Source organism: Amblyraja radiata, chromosome 7 (genome assembly GCF_010909765.2).
Source record: "Amblyraja radiata isolate CabotCenter1 chromosome 7, sAmbRad1.1.pri, whole genome shotgun sequence".
Classification (NCBI taxonomy): domain Eukaryota; kingdom Metazoa; phylum Chordata; class Chondrichthyes; order Rajiformes; family Rajidae; genus Amblyraja; species Amblyraja radiata.
Window position 1 is genome coordinate 45,398,552 of NC_045962.1, and position 18,809 is coordinate 45,417,360.

At 43.4% G+C, this 18,809-nt stretch overlaps 1 protein-coding gene across 2 annotated transcripts in view; it reads right to left on the reverse strand.

Moving 5' to 3' along the window:
- Window positions 1-18,809, reverse strand: part of pard3b (par-3 family cell polarity regulator beta) — a 1,048,449-nt gene that overhangs the window by 942,249 nt on the left and 87,391 nt on the right. For both annotated transcript variants that reach the window (XM_033024356.1, XM_033024355.1), the window contains exon 2: window positions 5,923-6,024. In XM_033024356.1, coding sequence (XP_032880247.1) covers window positions 5,923-6,024 — 102 coding nt within the window. The remainder of the gene's footprint in view (window positions 1-5,922; window positions 6,025-18,809) is intronic.

The following is an 18,809-nucleotide window of genomic DNA, read 5'->3' on the forward strand; positions in this document are numbered from 1 at the left end:
GTGGTCCGACGGAGCAACAGCGACATTCGAGAGGGCTAAGGAGGCCCTGGCTGGGGCCACGATGCTCGTCCACCCTCGAGAGGGCGCCCCGACCACCCTGACGGTGGACGCTTCTGAGGTTACGGTTCGGGCAGTGTTGGAGCAGCTCGTTGAAGGATGCTGGCAGCCACTCACCTTCATCAGCAGGCATCGCAGTGGTGCTCAGCGCCGTTACAGCGCTTTCGACCGTGAGCTCCTCGCCCTGTACCTCGCCGTACGCCACTTTCGGAACCTCCTGGAGGGGAGGCCTTTTACTGCATTTACGTATTTCAGACCCATGGTCTGCCCAGCAGCAGAGGCAGTTGGCGTATGTGTCCGTGTATACCACCTCTATCCGTTTCGTTGAGGGCAAATACAACAGGGTGGCTGACGCCTTATCGTGACCTGTAGTTCACGCGGTTCTCCAAGTCTCTGAGGGTATTAATTAATCCGCCCTGGTAGCCGCTCAGCTGGTCGACGAGAAGATGGCCGCCTATCGTACGGCAGTTTCGGACCTGCAGTTGGAGGACGTTGTTTGTGGTCCTGGGGGCGCAACGCTGCTGTACGATGTCTCCACTGGACTTCCGCGACCCATCGTCCCGTCGCCTGGCGGCGCAGGGTGTTTGAGGTGCTCCATGGACTTGCGCATCCCTCCATCCGGGCGACAACGGCCCTGGTAGCCTCCCACTTCATGTGGCACGGGCTGCGGAAGGAACTTGGACATTGGCCGCGCACCTGCATCCCATGCCAGACCGCCACAGTGCAACAGCACGTGCGCGCGCCGTTGCAGGAGTTCACCATCCCTCGGCAGCGGTTCGACCACATTCACGTGGACATCGTGGGGCCGCTGCCGCCGTCCCGTGGCACGACCTATCTCTTCACCGTCGTGGACCGCTTCAGGCAGTGGCCTGAAGCTATTCCTCTACCTGATTCCTCAACGGCCACTTGTGCTCGATGCTTGGTGACGCACTGGATTGCCCAGTTCAGTGTGCCACTGGACATAACATCCGACTGGGGGCCTCAGTTCACGTCGGAACTGTGGTCGGCCATGGCACGCCTCCTGGGGGTTCGCCTACACCACACGACGGCGTATCATCCGCAGGCGAACGGACCGGTGGAGCGGTTTCACCGCCAACTCAAGGATGCCCTGAAGGCACGGCTGAATGATCCGGACTGGGTGGATACTCTCCCCTGGGTTTTGCTGGGGATCCACACTGCACCCAAGGAGGACTTGGCCTCCTCCTCCGCCGAGTTGGTGTATGGGTCCGCATTGACGGTGCCCGGGGAGTTTCTCCCGCCGCCATGGGGCCAGGTGGAGCAGCCTTCGGACGCGCTGCAGCGCCTTCGGCAGACGGTGGGCAAGCTGGCGCCGGTGCCCACGTCTCGTCATGGGTCCTTCCGTCCACACGTTCCCTCTGCTCTGGAGGACTGCCAGTTCGTCTTCCTGTGTAGGGATGCTCATCAGACACCCCTCCAGCGGCCGTATGAGGGTCACTTCAGAGTCCTAGAACATGGCTCATCTACATTCGTCCTGGACATGGGGGGACAGCATGAGACTGTTTCGGTTGCGCGGCTGAAGCCGGCGCATATTGACATTGATCAGCCGGTGCTGGTAGCGCGGCCCCGTAAGCGAGGGCGCCCTCCATCTAGGGTACCTCCTCCACTGGCTACTCCATCCCCTGCACCTGTTGGTCAGTTGCCTGTTCCTGTGCCGGGCATGGTGTGCACCCGGGCTGGCCTCCATGTACACCCTCCTGTCCGTTTCATGCCTCGGGTACTTGGGGGGGGTCCTGTGGCGGTCCCTGGGGGTTAGGCCACCCCTTGGGTCATCCCCCGGCTATTGAGGAACAGGGGCGTTAGTCTGCCATGAGGTTTCCCGAGGTCCCTCTCGGGGGTGTGTGTGTTCTCACTGTGTCATTAAAAACTACTGTTTGAACCTGCCTGACGTCTGGCCTTTTCCTGATCGTCCAGGCCACTACACCACCTTAAATGAGCTATGACTTGGATTCCAAGATCCTTTGGCACATCAATGCTCTTAAGGGTCTTGCCATTAACTGTATTCTCTCTCCTTACATTCTTCACTATTCACTCAACAACTCGGGGTATGTTATTGAGTGAAGGGAGTGAGTGATGCGGAACCAGCTACTTCACTTCTGCAATCTCCTTCACAAACTACTGCCTCACCTTTGCTCCTTTAATTTGCTCTCTGGACAACGCTTTTCCCATCTCTCTTAGTAGGTCTAAGTCGCTCAATATCAAATTGGATTAAAATGAAGCACCATGAGAGGTTTTTTTTGAAATGCCAAGAAGCTTTACATAAATGCAATTGGTTTTTAGTAATTAAGAATCAAACCTAGATAAAATCAGCATTCAATCCCAGCATGTTGGTGAAAATGCTTCCCAATCAGCACTCCTGATACTGAACCAAAAGTTGGCATCTGGTAGATAGCTCCTTAAGGAGAATTGGCACACACAATGTATTGCTCTTCAATTATCCTCCAGAAAATAATGACATCACTGTGTCCTCAGTAAGAGCAAATTCATTGATATGAAACAAAACAAACCATAGTTTGCTATTTTTGGCAGACGTGCCAAAATAAATCTCTTCACAAACATTTCCATCAAAAGTGGCCCATCTTAGACACTCCCTCAGCGTTGCAAAAGCAAACGAAAATCATAAATATCATTGAGGGCACTTCATAAAATTGTACTTCATGGAAATCCTTTCCACCCTGAATTTTAGAAACGTGATTTTACACGTAATTTTGTAGCACAGAAATAAAGCAGTTTGCATTTCCAGATGAGCCTCCTCTTTCCTTATTGCTTTTCAATCCTAGTCAGGTAACGTTTTGGTCATTTTTCCTCATGTGTTTATGTAGTTCTCCCCTAAACTGCATCTATGATATGCACTTCAGTTTCTTCCTGGTGTAGTGCAATCCACATACTAATTACTTCACGTCAACAGATTTATCTTTAATTTCATATTGGATTGATTGACAAAACATATCAATGGCGTCCAGATTTACTTGGCGTCCAGATTTACTTAGCGTCCCGCCTCCTTATCTCACCACCACTGCCACCATCCACCGAGGAAATATCTTCCTCCATCCATCTTATCTAAACTATTTTTAGAGATCAATTTTACACCATATAACTTTCAAGATGTCATTTTTGTCAACTTACCTTTATTGAATTTGTTGGCTATCTAAAAATAGAATTATTCCATGTTAAAAATGTTGATAAATTTCAGGTCTTGAGTGAAAAAATTCAGAAAGTTAAAAGTATATTTTATCATGCAATTAAAATAACAGATTCCTCTGAATTATACTGGTTCGCTGCCTTGCTTAATATTCTGAAAATGCAACAATTTTATCTATTGCTATCCGATCAACATTAATTTAATCAGTGTTGCATCATCACTGGAAATTATTCATTTAATTGCCGTTCAACAATTCCCACAACCCCTTTTTTATTTAAAGGCCACACCAATTTCCATCACAGTTCTGAATGAGTTCCATGGGTAACTTCATCATCAATTCATTTTTCTGTTGGATGTAGCCCATAACCCTCTGGTTTTTTTTTTAATTGACCTACAATTGGGCAGATGACAAGATATGAGCTTAATGAAGGGAGCCAGCATTACAAAAAAGAGAGAAAGAGGAAAATCAATGGTATGCGCAAAAAAAGTTGAAACTACGCTAAACAGATTCAGGGGCAGTGACTACACAATTGAAGTCCAAGCATATTTAAGCAGAATATATTTTTACATCCATTTCCAATTTTGGGAAACAATATTTTATTATGTACAACAATTTAGACTAAAGTCTCAAAAACATATCCAATAATCCATCAGTAATCTTACTGAACAATGGCTTTGCGAAAGTAATAAAATCTTAATATATTGCAATATAATCCAATCCATTTATAATTCTGTTATCCTCGCTCTTACATTCCTAAGCAGACACAGCAATTATGACAAGCACATTCTGAGTCCCAAACACTTAACATAAAAAAAACAGAAGAAAATAAGTGGATTTATATAATACCTTTGTTATCATTGAAACACTCTAAAGCACTGTATAGATAATTACATATTTTCAAGAAGCAGCCACACAGAGTGTTTAGTGTATAGGGAGTACTTTTGGACTGTCAAATCCAGAACACACCATCTAAGAACATGGAGACACAAGGCAGCAAATGCTTGAATTTTGACCTGCTGAGTTCCTGCAGTAGATTGTTTGTTCTCCATCTAACAAAAATCACATCCACAATGTCTCCCTACAGTTTAGAAACTTATTTCTTTCAGATATTTTTTGAACGGCTCCTTTTTGAACAGTATAAAATAATCTGCTTCCACCATGTTTAATATAAACCACACTGTATAAAAAAAAAACTTTTATTCATTTTAGTTTTAGTTCTTCAACCAATCACCTTAATTCTGTGCACCCTGGCTATTTACCTTTTCGTTAATCAGAACAATTGCATCCGATCGAATCTTTGAAGCATAGCCTCTCTGCCGTGTTTTCTTTTCTGCAGCTAATCAGGTAAATCATCCCTATATTTCTAATGTTGGGATCATCAATATTGTTGTAATGCAACTGAAGAATTGGAGGCAGCAAAATCCCCCGCAAACAACAAGATAATTGTCATTAGTATTTGCACTCATGTTGGATGATGCATCATTATCTGGCTAAGGCACCAAGAAAATTCAACCTCATCCAACATACCCATGGACATACAGTACTTAAATCCTGTTATGGGGACAAAAAGGGCTCCTGTTCAATGCTTCATTTGACAGCCCTGTCATTGCAACACTGCATCATCAATGAACTAAATTATGAGCCTTGACAATGGACTCAAAGTTCTGGAGAATAAACCAATAATCTTAATGCTTGGAAGTGAGAATGTTGATAAGGAGCCATGGATGAGAAACAGCACTGGGACGATCAGTTCAGTTCAAGGATGCCATCTTTGGCTAGACGATGTTAGGCATACCCCAGGGGCCTTAATAAAAAAGTGCAATTTCAATATTATATTATACAGTTTATTGGAAATTAAAATAGGTAAATAGGTAAGTTTCCCGAAAACTAACCGCAGGTTCTTACACAGTAACTTAATTTGTAAACAAAAATAATTAGTTTAGTTAGTAAATGCAAACGGAACGATCTAAATGGTTCATTTTATATTATCCCATTATTCATTGGTAGCTTTTTGGTACATCCTGACTGTTCAAAATAATTTTTCGATCTGTGTAATCATCGAATGAAAACAGTGTCCTCACTGGTAATTCATGGATTCTCACTTCGATCAGAACCCTTTCAAATATTGTCCATTTGTGCAAAGGAAACTGGAGCTGCTTTTGGATTTGGGTTGGTGCTGTTCTCCTGCCAGATTCCGTTGCTTTCAACAAAATGATACAACTTCACCAAAATAGAAAGTTCCTTGTTCTGAAATGCTCAAGGTCCAACTGCCAAAGGGAACTGTATGACATGTAATCAGATTTAATTTATTGCCCGGAGAGAATATTTTCAGATATACAAGTGAACCAACTGCTCACATTACTTGGTTGGGCACAGGCATGTGATAAATTCAATGCACTGCATAAAATAGAATTGTACCAGATTGTGTACTTTGTTTTACTTGGTTCATGAACACTCTTGTTCTCATTAAGCCAACTGATAGTCTTTTTTTTGCCTCTATATCCATTCAATCTTTATTATATAACAAATTTTGAACACAAACATTTGAACAAACAATTTTTTTATTCTTACAATCTCCAGTCCCAACTAGAAGACGATTTCTTCAGTTCTGAGGGGAATAGTTCAAATGCAACACATTCATCTTCAGTTATAAAAGATTTATATTTTGCCATGTGGGTCAATGAGAACTGAAATTAAGCCTTACCTTATCTTTGTCTTCCACAACATCTATCAGTACATCATCTGGATCTAGTATCCCTCCATCCATATACTCCAAATGGTGAATCTTAATCGAATAGCCAGCATCCTTCACGAAGAAAGAGTACAATTGTAATAATGCAAGTAGCAGAATAACAAGTGAATACATATCACAGTTTTGTCATTAATCCCGGTACTCCCTCCTAATGCAACAAATCAAGGTGTCTCCTCAACTGTTCCCAATCTTCCCAAAGTGGGCAGTCTTGCCAGTGACACACATATCCCAAGAATCAATTTAAAAAATCTAAAATTAGACCCGATTATGACAATTAGGGGCTAACGAGAAACCTTAGATGGACAGAGAGATTCACTCTCAGTTAAGGTCCAGGGTCTCAAGCTTTCAAGAAGGAAGCCCCTGTCCTGTACAATGTAGCCAAGTATGATGTTTGCAAGGTTATCAGGGATGCCAAGAGAGAATTCCAAAAAAAATTCCAAAAAAAGATAGCGGATCAATTAAATCATGCAGATGGCAGGTGGCAGATGACTGCAGCAGGGCCTGAATAGCATTATGGGCTACAAGTTGAAATTAAGCACAATCTCTAGCATTGATGCATTTCCACTGGATGAGCTAAATGCCTTTTGGTGCCATTTTGAACAAGCAAACAAAGCTCCATCAAGACATGTCCCGTCATCCGCCATTGGCGCGGTCTCATATAACATGGTGGCAGAAGTCCCAACTGCTTTCACTTTACACTTCAAAATGTTTGGAAAACAACCAGCCTAGATGAAGTCCCTGGATGGGTTTCCAAAATTGTACACCAATCAAAAGGCCAGTCTTTGCAGACATCTTCAACTCACTTAAACAATATTCTGTCTCACCAACTCAAGGAAATCTCCATAATTCCAGTCCCCAATAAACATAATATGACCTGTCTCAATGACTACCACCCAGAAGCTCAAACATCGACCACAATGAAGTGCTTTGAAAACAAGTTAAGGCCCACATCTGTGCCAAACCTCTGGATAATCTGGACCATTTACAATTTGTGGTATTAAAAAAAGTTGATGGAGCACGGCATCTCATTGCACAACTTTCAGCTCTGTATCACTGTGACAATAAGAACATCAATGTCAGGTTGCTCTTCATTGACCTCAGGTCAGCCTTCAACACCATAATACTAAATAAATTAATTTCTAAACCTCTGGACCTTGAACTCAAAGCATTGATCTGCAACTGGCTTCTGGATTTACGGACAAACAGACCTCCATCAGTTAGAATTGGTCATAACATTTTCTTCACCCTAACCATCAACAGGGTTGCAAGCTCAGTCCCTTGCTTTCTTCCCTGAACACACATGACTATGTCGACACGGACAACATCAATTAGATCCATACTTTTCTGGATGATTCCACTGTTGTTGGCTGAATCAACAACAAGATAGAATACAGGATAAATATCTGGATGAGTGGATGGTATAGAACATAACAAAGATAGTGTGGTGGCTCCCAAGGCACGCACCACAATAGCTATATAAAATTACGGCATAATCTTAATCAGTTGGCCTGAGGAATGGTCAATGGAATTTAGTACAGAGAAGTGTGAAGTGCTGTATTTTGGGAAGCCAAAGCACGCCAGGACTCTACATAGTGAATGACAGGGCTCTGGGGAGCGTAGTAGAACAGAGAGATCTAGGACTGCAGGTACATGGTTCCCTAAAAGTGTCATCATAGGATGATGGGGTAGTCAAGAAAGCTTTTGGTACATTGACCAACACCAGTCAGGGTTGGGATGTTATGTTACAGTTGTGCATGATGTTGGTGAGGCCGCATTTGGAGTATTACTTTCAGTTTTGGTCACTCTGCTATAGGAAGGATGCCGTTAAGCAGGAAACAGTGCAGCGTAGAGTTACGAGGATGTTGCCAGGACTTGAGGCCCTGAGCTTTCGGAAGAGGGTTGGGTAGGCTAGCATTTTATTCTTTGGAGCGCAGGAGGCTGAGCGGTGATCTTATAGAGCTGCATAAAATCATGAGGGGAATAAATAGGGTGAGTACAACAAGCTTTTACCCAGAGTAATGAGAACCAAGAACTAGAGGACATAGGTATAAGATGAGTGGGGAAAGATTTAATAGGAACCCCAATGGCAACTATTTCATACAGATGGAGGTGGATATATGGAAAGAGCTGCTGGAGGGGGTAGTTGAGACAGGAACTATGACAACATTTCAATGGCATTTGGACAGGAGCATGGATCAGAGAGGTTTGGAGGGTGGCGGTATAGCATAGATGGTAATTTTGGTCAGCATGGGCCAGTTTCCGTGCCATATGATGAAAATTCAAACCTTGTGTTATGATGTCAGAACAACATCATAATCCTTAACATTAGCAAGACAAAAGAGTTTGTTGTTGACCTACAGAGGTCAGCTGGTGAACACAACCCTGTCCTCATCAACGAAGTACTGTAAAGATGGTTGACAGCTTCATTGTCCATTCATCCATATTACCAGCAATCATACCTGAGCCCTTCATACTGATGCAGTCAGCAAGAAAGCTCATTAGCATGTTTACTTTCTTAGGTGACTGAGAAGATTCCTTTGTGTACTACAGTTTGGTTCTCACTTCCCCATCTCCGAGACGGAACAAGAATAGAGTTCTCCTGGTCCTCAACATTCATCCCATGCCTTTGTATCAAACACATAATTCTCTGGCATTTCCACCATCCTCAACTTGATCCCACCAGCAGTGACATCTTCTCATCCCTTTCCACAGACCACTCGAAGGCTCCTGAACCAATCTCCACTCCCACACCCCTTTCCAGGTGTTGCCACATGCTCTTACTCTACCTCATTTGGCAATTCTCTTATTCCATTTCAGTATTGCTTTTTGCACCACAAGATTTGCATTATTCTGCTACGTTTGTTTATTGTTGTTTTATCATTGGGGTATATTCTTTACCCTGTGAGCTTCATGCGAATGACAAATTGTATTGTACCATGGTGAATAGTACAATAAACTAAACTAACTAAGGAACTTGCTGTACGTTTTGAAGATTCATAGCTTTTAGAGATAACTGAGATTCACCCAGAGAATTGTGAATCTGTGGAATTCTCTGCCACAGAAGGCAATGGAGGTCAATTCACTGGATGTTTTCAAGAAAGAGTTAGATGCAACTCTTAGGGCTAAGGGAATCAAGGGATATGGGGGGAAAGCACAGATGGGGTACTCATTTTGGATGATCAGCCATGATCATATTGAATGGCGGTGCAGGCTCGAAGGGCCGAATTACCTATTCCTGCACCTATTTTCTGTCTATGTTTCTAACTTCACATTTGACAACTTTTCTCAACTAAGTGACGAAGAGATGCCTTTATTTGCAAAGCATAATTAATTATTTTATTTAGGGAAAGGATTAATATGTCCACTGGAGAAATCTTTTTGCCAAATATCTTCAAACAATAATGTAGATTTCACAAACTGCCTGTTCTATTAAAACAGTCATATCACTATCATCATCATATAATTATTAAAAGTCTGATCTTGTACGTGTGTATATGTGGTTGTCTTTACATCTTCGCAAAAACACTACGCAGTAACAATTACATTTGTACATATTCCAATAGACATATTACCCCTTGAGGCCAAGAGCACCTTCACTGAACTTTTTATGCTTTATTTCTCGACTTATTCTCTCGACTCATTACTGATTAAAAGTCTAAAAAAAGTCAAAAGACGTTTAACTTAAAACGACCAGCTTCAACTGATGACGTCACAATGGCTCAGCTAGCAGTGATCACTCACTGAAGATTTCATCCCATAATTGACGTTATTCGCGATTAAGGCTTTAAAAATGGCAACTTTCACAAGATTTTCACATATTCTGATTCACATTTTCCCCTCTAGGCAGAGATCACCTACACTGAACATTTCATGCTTTATTTCTCGACTTATTACTGAATAAAGTTTTTAAAAATGGCTCGGCTAACAGTGATCAGCTTCACTGAAGTTTTTACCCATATTTCACGTTATTTGTGATAAAGCTTTAAAAATGCCAACATTCACAAGATTTTTACTGTTAAAATCATTCCTGCCAGCTTCCAACACACTTCGATGCAATGTTGCGACATAGGAACACTCTGAACTTTTCACCTCACAGGACAGGGAGGGCGAATTGCTATTGCAACACGCAGGGCAAGTGCAATTGTAATTTTTTTTAAATCCCACTGCTGAGGGAGGCAGGGGAGTGCAGGAATCTTGCGTGCAGGAACGGCTTGAGTTGGAGGACCAGGCCTCCCGTGGGGGCTATGGGTTGGGAACGGATGCGTTGGGGGAGCAGACCCAACGGGTCTGCATGGTCTAGTGTATACTTATTAAAAGTCTGACCTTGGACGTGTGCATATGTGGTTGGCTTTACATCTTCGCAAAAACACTACGCAGTAACGAGTACATTTTTACATATTCCGATTGACATATTTCCCCTCGAGGCCGGGAGCACCTTATCTGAATATTTTATGCTTTATTTCTCAACTTATTCTTGACTCATTACTGATTAAAAGTCTAAAAAAGCCAAAAGGCTTTCAAATTAAAACAACCAGCTTCAACTGACAACGGCACAATGGCTCGGCTAGCAGTGGTCAGCCTCACTAAAGATTTAATCCTATATTTGACACGTTATTCACTATTAAAGGTTTAGAAATGCCAACTTTCACAAGATTTTTACATATTATGATTCACACTTTTCCCCTCTAGGCAGCGATCACATTCACTGAACATTTTATGCGTTATTTCTCAACTTATTAGTGATTAAAGTTTAAAAAAATCAAAATACTTTAGATTTCGAAATGACCAGCTTCAACTGATGATGTCACAATGGCTCGGCTAGCCAGAGGAGGGTGAATTGCTATTGCAACATGCAGGGCAAGTGCAATTGGAATTGTTTTTAAAGAGCACTGCTGAGGGAGCCAAGGGGAGTGCTGGAATCTTAAGTTCGGAACGGCTTGGAGAACCACGCCACCCGTGGGGGCGACGGGTAGGGAACGGGTGCATTGGGGGAGCAGACCCAACGGGACTGCACTTGGTCTAGTAACCACTAAAGATTAAGGCAACCGACTTATTTTAATTGCCACAAAGCAATGTTTGTATTATACATCATGAAATTTATTTTTAAATTGCCAGTAAAATTTTATACTGATCTATAACTAATGCTGAATCTTCTCAAAATTAACAAGCCCAACTTCAAAAAAAGAAACACTCACTCCTTGATGGCCTTAAAATGATACATTTGCATACAGACAATGAAATTGTGGCTCAATGTCAAGATGTTTCTCTTTTAATGCAGCTTGGGGCCAATTTGCTACATTTAAAATGTTAATGAAATGCAAATTGTTGTTGTTGTCAGCATGTAGAACAGATTTCTCTGCACATATTGATCAAAAGAATTGACTTGGTACAAATTATGAGACACGTTACGGTATTCTTGTTTTTAAAATAAACTTTCTAACACCATAAAACTTATTATTGGGCAGCACATTGGTGTAGCTGGTATTGCTTCCATCTCACAGAGTAAGCAACCCAGGATCCGATTTGATCTCTCGTGCTATCCATATGGAGTTTACACATTTTCCCTGAGGCTCGCTGGTTTCACCTGGATGCTTTGGATTCCTCAAATATTCCAAAAATATGTGGTTTGTTACGTTAAATTTCCCCTGTAAGTGACCCCATAGCATGTCAGTGGTAAAATCTGGGGAAGTTAATGGGAATGTGGGGAGAACTGGTTAAATTAGTGGCAGTGTTGGGGAAAGAATAGCGAAGGCTAATAACTAGTAAATAGGGATGTTGATTGGGCTGATGTAGTGAGAGGGAACCGCAGACAAAACCTAAAAGTAGAGATGGAATGCAGCAGTGATGACATCCAAGTTTCAAAAATGGCATTGATTATGTTATCGCATGCACCCATCCTTGTTACTCAAAACTATCTAACCTAAGTTAGACTTGTGAATAATCATTTTATTCCCGATTACAGAATAAGACCTGGTTTGTTACCTTTAATAAGACCTGGTGTCTTACTGTTACCTCCATTCTGTAATCAAGACCTAGTTTTAATGTTAATCAGGCTTCTGCGTTATCTTGTCACCTGAGAAGGTAAAACTATACCAAAGTCACGCTCAGGAGATCAGCTTTGACTGGACTCCTGGTTCACACCAGTTGTAATAAATCACCCTTTGCAGGCTTGAAGGGCCAAATGGTCTCCTCCTGCACCTATTTTCTATTTCTACGCTTCGAACACCAACTCCTCGTGGCCTTTTCCTTTGCTCCTACAAGTGGGTAATGGGATTGCTCAGTGAATCAACATAGATTCAATGGGCCAAAATGACCTTCTTGTAAAGGACTAAGGAACAAAGGTTGTAAGGAACTATGCTAAAAAATAAGGTATTCTATTATGTACAATATTTAAATTTCATTGGCAAGACACTAAATCTACATCTATTCCGAGAGTGCTAGCACAGGTTCAATCCTCACTGTAAAGAGTGGCAGGAGGGTCTTCAATTATTTTCCTTCCACAGATAGCCTATGCTCTCTGTGAATACTGCGCCAAATATTCAATCTGTCCCTTAGCATATAGTCCTGCACCCTGGAATGTGTCTGTCTGCAACATTCAGTCATGTTCAGCTATTGCATTGGTAGACCAGCATGTTTCATGCAGTCCAAAGGGTGTTTTCTTGGTTTGATAATCTTTCAGCTGGTGTATTACCTTGTGAAAGCCTTTGGAGAGTAAGGTTCTGTTTAATACACCGGCTTCGTATGCACCTTAACAAAGACCACCATATCACTTTCAAGGCCTTCTTGGCAAATGCACATTAAAGTTGGAGGTAGACAAAAGTGCTGAAGAAACTCAGCGGGTGTGGCAGCATCTATGGAGCTAAGGAAATAGGCAACATTTCGGCCGAAACCTTTCTTCAGACAGATGTAGGGTTGGGGGGGCGGGGGAGAAGAAAGGAGAAAGGAAGAGGAGGAGCCAGAGGGCTAAGGGAGAGCTGAGAAGGGGAGGAGACGGCAAGGGCTACCGGAAATTGGAGAAGTCAATGTTCATGCCGCTAGGGTGCAAACTGCCCAAGCGGAATATGAGGTGCTGCTCCTCCAATTTCCGGTGGTGCTCACTCTAGCCATGGAGGAGGCCCAGGACAGAAAGGTCGGATTCGTAATGGGAGGGGGAGTTGAAGTGCTGAGCCACAGGGAGATCAGGTTGGTTAATGCGGACCGAGCGGAGGTGTTCGGCGAAACGATCGGCAAGCCTACGCTTGGTCTCACCGATGTAGATCAGCTGACATCTAGAGCAGCGGATGCAATAGATGAGGGTGGAGGAGATACAAGTGAACCTCTGTCGCACCTGGAACGACTGCTTGGGTCCTTGAATGGAGTCGAGGGGGGAGGTAAAGCAACAAGTGTAGCATCTCTGGCGGTTGCAAGGGAAAGTGCCCGGGGAGAGGGTGGTGCGGGAGGTCTTTGCGGAAAGCAGACGGGGGGAGATGGGAAGATGTGGCAAGTGGTGGGATCACGTTGGAGGTGGCGAAAATGTCAGAGGACAATTTGTTGTATGTGACGGCTAGTGGGGTGAAAGGTGAGGACTAGGGGGACTCAGTCCTTGTTACGAGTGGAGGGATGGGGAGAGAGAGCAGTGTTACGGGGTATTGAAGAGACCCTGGTGAGAGTCTCATCTATAGTGTGGAACACCTCATCCTGGGAGCAGGTACGGCGTAGACGGAGGAATTGGGAGTGGGGGATGGAGTCCTTACAGGAAGCAGGGTGGGAAGAAGTGTAGTCTAGATAGCCATGGGAATCAGTGGGTTTATAGTGGATGTCGGTCACAAATTTATCACCTGTGATGGAGATAGTGAGGTCAAGAAATGGTAGGGAAGTGTCGGAAATGGTCCAGGTGTATTTGAGTGCTGGATGGAAGTTAGTGGTGAAGTGGATGAAGTCAGTCAGTTGTGTGTGGGTGCAGGAGGTAGCACCAATGCAATCGTCGATGTAGCAGAGGTAGAGGTCAGGGATGGGACCCTGGTACGTCTCGAACAAGGATTGTTCGACGTACCCTACAAAGAGGCAGGCATAGCTGGGGCCCATGCGCTCCAAATACGCCTTGTATTTGGAGGAAATGGGAGGAGTCAAACAAAAAGTTATTTAGGGTAAGGACCAGCTTCGCTAGGCGGAGGAGAGTATCTGTAGTCGGGGATTGGTTGGTTCTCCGGTCGAGGAAGAACCGGAGGGCATTGAGACCCTCCTGGTGAGAGATGGAGGTGTAGAGTGACTGGACGTCCATGGTAAAGATGAGGGGATGGGGGCCTAGAGAACGGAATGCCCGGAGACGACGGAGAGTGTCTGAGGTGTCTTGAACATAGGGAGGGAGGGATTTAACCAGGGGTGATAGGATGGAGTCGAGGTATGTGGAAATAAGTTCGATAGGGCACGATCAGGCAGAGATAATGGGTCTACCAGGACAGTCAGGTATGTGGATTTTGGGGAGAAGATAAAATTGGGCCGTGCGGGGCATGGGAACGATGAGGTTGGAGGCTTGGGGGGGCAGGGAGCCGGAGTGGATGAAGTCAGTGATGGTGCTAGAGAAAGTGGCCTGGTGCTCGTTTGTGGGGTCATGGTCCAGGGATAAGTAGGAGGTGTCTGAGAGTTGGCGCGTGGCCTCAGCTTTGTAGAGATCGACGCGCCAGACTACCATGGCACCTCCCTTGTCGGCGGGTTTGATAAGCCAGTCTGGGTTGTTGCGCAGTGAGTTGATGGCTGTATATTCGGCGTGGAGAGGTTAGAGTGAGGCAGGGGAGTGGAGAAGTTGAGCAGTTGATGTGGAGAAGTTGAGGCGGTTGAGAGGTAATAATGGGGCATTTGGATAGCAGCAAAAGGATTAGTCCAAGTCAGCATGGATTTATGAAAGGAAAATCATGCTTGACTAATCTTCTGGAATTTTTTGAGGATGTGACAAGTAAACTGGATGAAGGGGAGCCAGTGCATGTAGTGTATCTAGACTTTCAGAAAGCCATTGATAAGGTCCCGCACGGGAGACTGGTGACTAAAATTAGAGCACATGGTATTGGGGGTAGGTGTTGAGGTGGATAGAATATTGGTTGGCAGACCGGAAGCAAAGAGTAGGAGTGAACGGGTCCTTTTCAGAATGGCAGGCGAGTGGAGTGCCGCAAGGCTCGGTGTTGGCGCCACAACTGTTTACCATATATATTAATGATTTGGAAGAGGGAATTAGGAGCAACACTAGCAAGTTTGCAGATGACACAAAGCTGGGTGGCAGTGTAAACTGTGAAGAGGATGTTAGGAGGTTGCAGGGTGACCTGGACAGGTTGAGTGAGTGGGCAGATGCATGGCAGATGCAGTATAATATAGGTAAATGTGAGGTTATCCACTTTAGTTATTATCTCAATGGGGTTAGGTTAGGTAAGGGGGAGGTACAGCGAGGCCTGGGTGTCCTTGTACACCGGTCACTGAAAGTTGGTGTGCAGGTACAGCAGGCAGTGAAGAAAGCTAATGGAATGTTGGCCTTCATAACAAGAGGATTTCAGTATAGGAGAAGAGAGGTTCTTCTGCAGTTGTATAGGGCTCTGGTAAGACCACATTTGGAGTATTGCGTACAGTTTTGGTCTCCTAATTTGAGGAAGGACATCCTTGTGATTGAGGCAGTGCAGCGTAGGTTCACGAGATTGATCATCTACAGCGGGACAGTCATATGAGGAAAGATTGAAAAGACTAGGCTTGTATTCACTGGAGTTTAGAAGGATGAGGGGGTATCTTATAGAAAAATATAAAATTTAAAAAGGACTGGACAAGCTAGATGCATGAAATTGTTTCCCAATGTTGGGCGAGTCCAGAACCAGGGGCCACAGTCTTAGAATAAAGGGGAGGCCATTTAAGACTGAGGTGAGAAAAAACTTTTTCACCCAGAGAGTTGTGAATTTGTGGAATTCCCTGCCACAGAGGGCAGTGGAGGCCAAATCACTGGGTGGATTTAAGTGAGAGTTAGATAGAGCTCTAGGGGCGAGTGGAATCAAGGGATATGGGGAGAAGGCAGGCATGGGTTATTGATTGGGGACGATCAGCCATGGTCACAATGACCTGGCTCGAAGGGCCGAATGGCCTCCTCCTGCACCTGTTTTCTATGTTCACGAGATTCAAGAGTGTTTTATTGTCATAGGTCCCAGATAGAACAATGAAATTCTTACTTGCAGCAGAACAACAGAATATGTAAACATAGTAAACAATATAATAAACGAGAGAAAATATACACAGCCACACACACACACATACACACAAAAAACAAAATAATCGTGCAATAATAGTCTACAGTTCAGAGCTTATTTGAGGTTGTAGTGTTTAATAGCTGAATGGCTGTAAGGAAGAAGCTGTTCCTGAACATGGACGATACAGTTTTCAGGATCCCGTACCTTCTTCATGATGGCAGGGATGAAACGAATGTGTGGCCAGGGTGGTGTGGGTGTCTGTTTATGCTGCCTTTTTGAGGCAGCGACTCCGGTAAATACCTTCAATGGTGGGGTGGTCAGAACAGGTGATACACTGGTCAGTGTTCACATCTTTTTGCAGACCACAAACCAAGCCAGGTCTTAGTGCTGGAGATGAGATATTAGAGTCTTAGTATCATACAACATAGAAAAACAACTTGAGTTATTGAGTCTGGGTTGACAAGTACAGGGAAAGGAAAGGTTTAGGGGAATATGGGCCAAACCCATGCAGGTTGGGCTTGAGTAGATGGGCTATCGTAGTCGGCATGGGCAAGTTGGGATGAATAGCCCGTTTCCATGCCGTATGACTTTACTTAGATGATTGTGAATTTGAGAGTTCTCCCAATGATGAGTGCAAGGGAAGAAATATATGGCAAGGTTGAAGTCAGGAATTCAGGGTGACAGTGTCATTGGGGTAGAATCTCACAATTCAAAGACGTGCAGGTTTGGAGGTAAATTGGCTTTGGGGTTTTTTTTAATAATGTTCCCTAGTGCATAGGATAATGCTAGTGTATGGGGTGGTCGCTGGTCGGCATGGACTGGGTGGGCCGAAAGGCCTATTTCCATGCTATATCTCTAAAGTCGGACCTTGACAGGAATCAGAATGCAGCTACTATAAAAACTAAAAAAAAAATCAGTGAAGAATCGCCAATTAATTTTCATTCTCCCCACTACGTAGTGATTGCACAGGCCATGTAGGTAAGAGAAGGGTTTTGTTTTTAAAGCGTCGCCATGGCAACATATTTGCTCCGCACACTAGTTCACAATCCCACGCAAACTAATTAGTAACTGTCTAGCCTTGATTCAGCTTCCATTTTGGTTACTAATGGTTCTATGCTTCCAAATTACAGCAATTATCCCCAAAACATCCACACCAATTGACACAGTTTCATGATAATCCACAACATTGTTCAGCTACAATAGTTTGTGCATGCTTTCACATGCATTGTGAGAACTCAATTCCTTTTCTTCGTCACTAAATCGACACAGATCTTTCACTGAATATTCGAGAGGAAGAAAATTTAAAAGGAAAAGTTAGGTCAAAATAGTTTATTTGACAATGGTTACTGTTTAGAATTCCAGCTCCAAGACTAAATTTGAAAGAAAGGATATAGAACTATTGGCAAAGGTTAAGAGAAAAGATTTCCGTGGACGATGTCAGAACGAGGAGATTATATGCTTAATCTGAAAAGTTTAAAACAGGGTGAATACCTTTCTTTATAGTAGTATTTGATAAGGTTGCTCTCATGTTTTGCTTCTTATTTTTTCCTATGGGACAGGAGGCCATTTGGGCTAGAGCCTCTGCTGGGTTTCAGAGTACACAATCCATCCCCCATTACATATATACAGGTTTTTTCTGATTATCAAAGTACAGAAACAAAAAGACTTACATTTCCATTGCACTATTGGCATCTCTTTCAGGAGATTTGCTTTACAGTTAATAGTCATGACATTATTTGTATAATGTGCAAATAGTCATTGACATAATTTTGAAAAGACAGCAGCCAATTTCCTCACAGCAATGTATCATGCTCAGATAATCTAGTTTCAAAAAACAAAAACAAATGCTGGAGACACTTAGCAGGTCAGGCAGCATCTGTGTGAGGAGAAACTGTTAAAGGGATACATGTTCTTTTTTGTTGCGCCAGAGGTCAAACATCAAACATTTATGTTCAGACTTGCAACAGGATGAAGGTGGTACCGTTGAAAAGGAGATTAAATCGATCATCGTGGACGCTATTTCAGCAGTTTGCAAGACGGTGCTGTCCCCACTGTACACATGGAAATATATTCCGCCAAGCGGTCACCAAAATCTAAAGGTAGAGAGCTTGTAATACTAAGAAAAGATTGCTGTGGAGCTGCAGACAGAGTTGTTTGCTGGAACAAATAGGGAATAGGCTTCTTCAAATAATCGCTGGAATAAGTTGTGTTTCAAGTCAGAGAGAAGTGCATGTTAGTACATCTCAGTTACAGTTGAATTAAAATTATATATACTACAGGGTACTAAAGTCACGTTTGTGTACAATAGTTGGAGGTGGTTTACAGCTCTGGAATTTCATGTATCATCATTAAAGAGTTTGTCAATCTTAATACATTTTTTTAGTTATTTCTGAGTGTTGTAATCCATGAATAATTTTACCCAAGCTAAGTAAATTCAAGCCAATCCAGAGATTAGGCTAGGAGAAACCGGCCAATAAGATTGTCATGAAGGTTTGTTAAACTGAGTTATTTTGTCAATCTAAAGTCAACTTGACTCAAACGCTTGTAGCTGTTGAAATCGATTCTTTATTCAGCTGAGCCTTCTCAGTCTCTGAACCTTCCAACACAGAGCTGATGCTCTGGGGCGGGTCCAGAGAAGAGTAG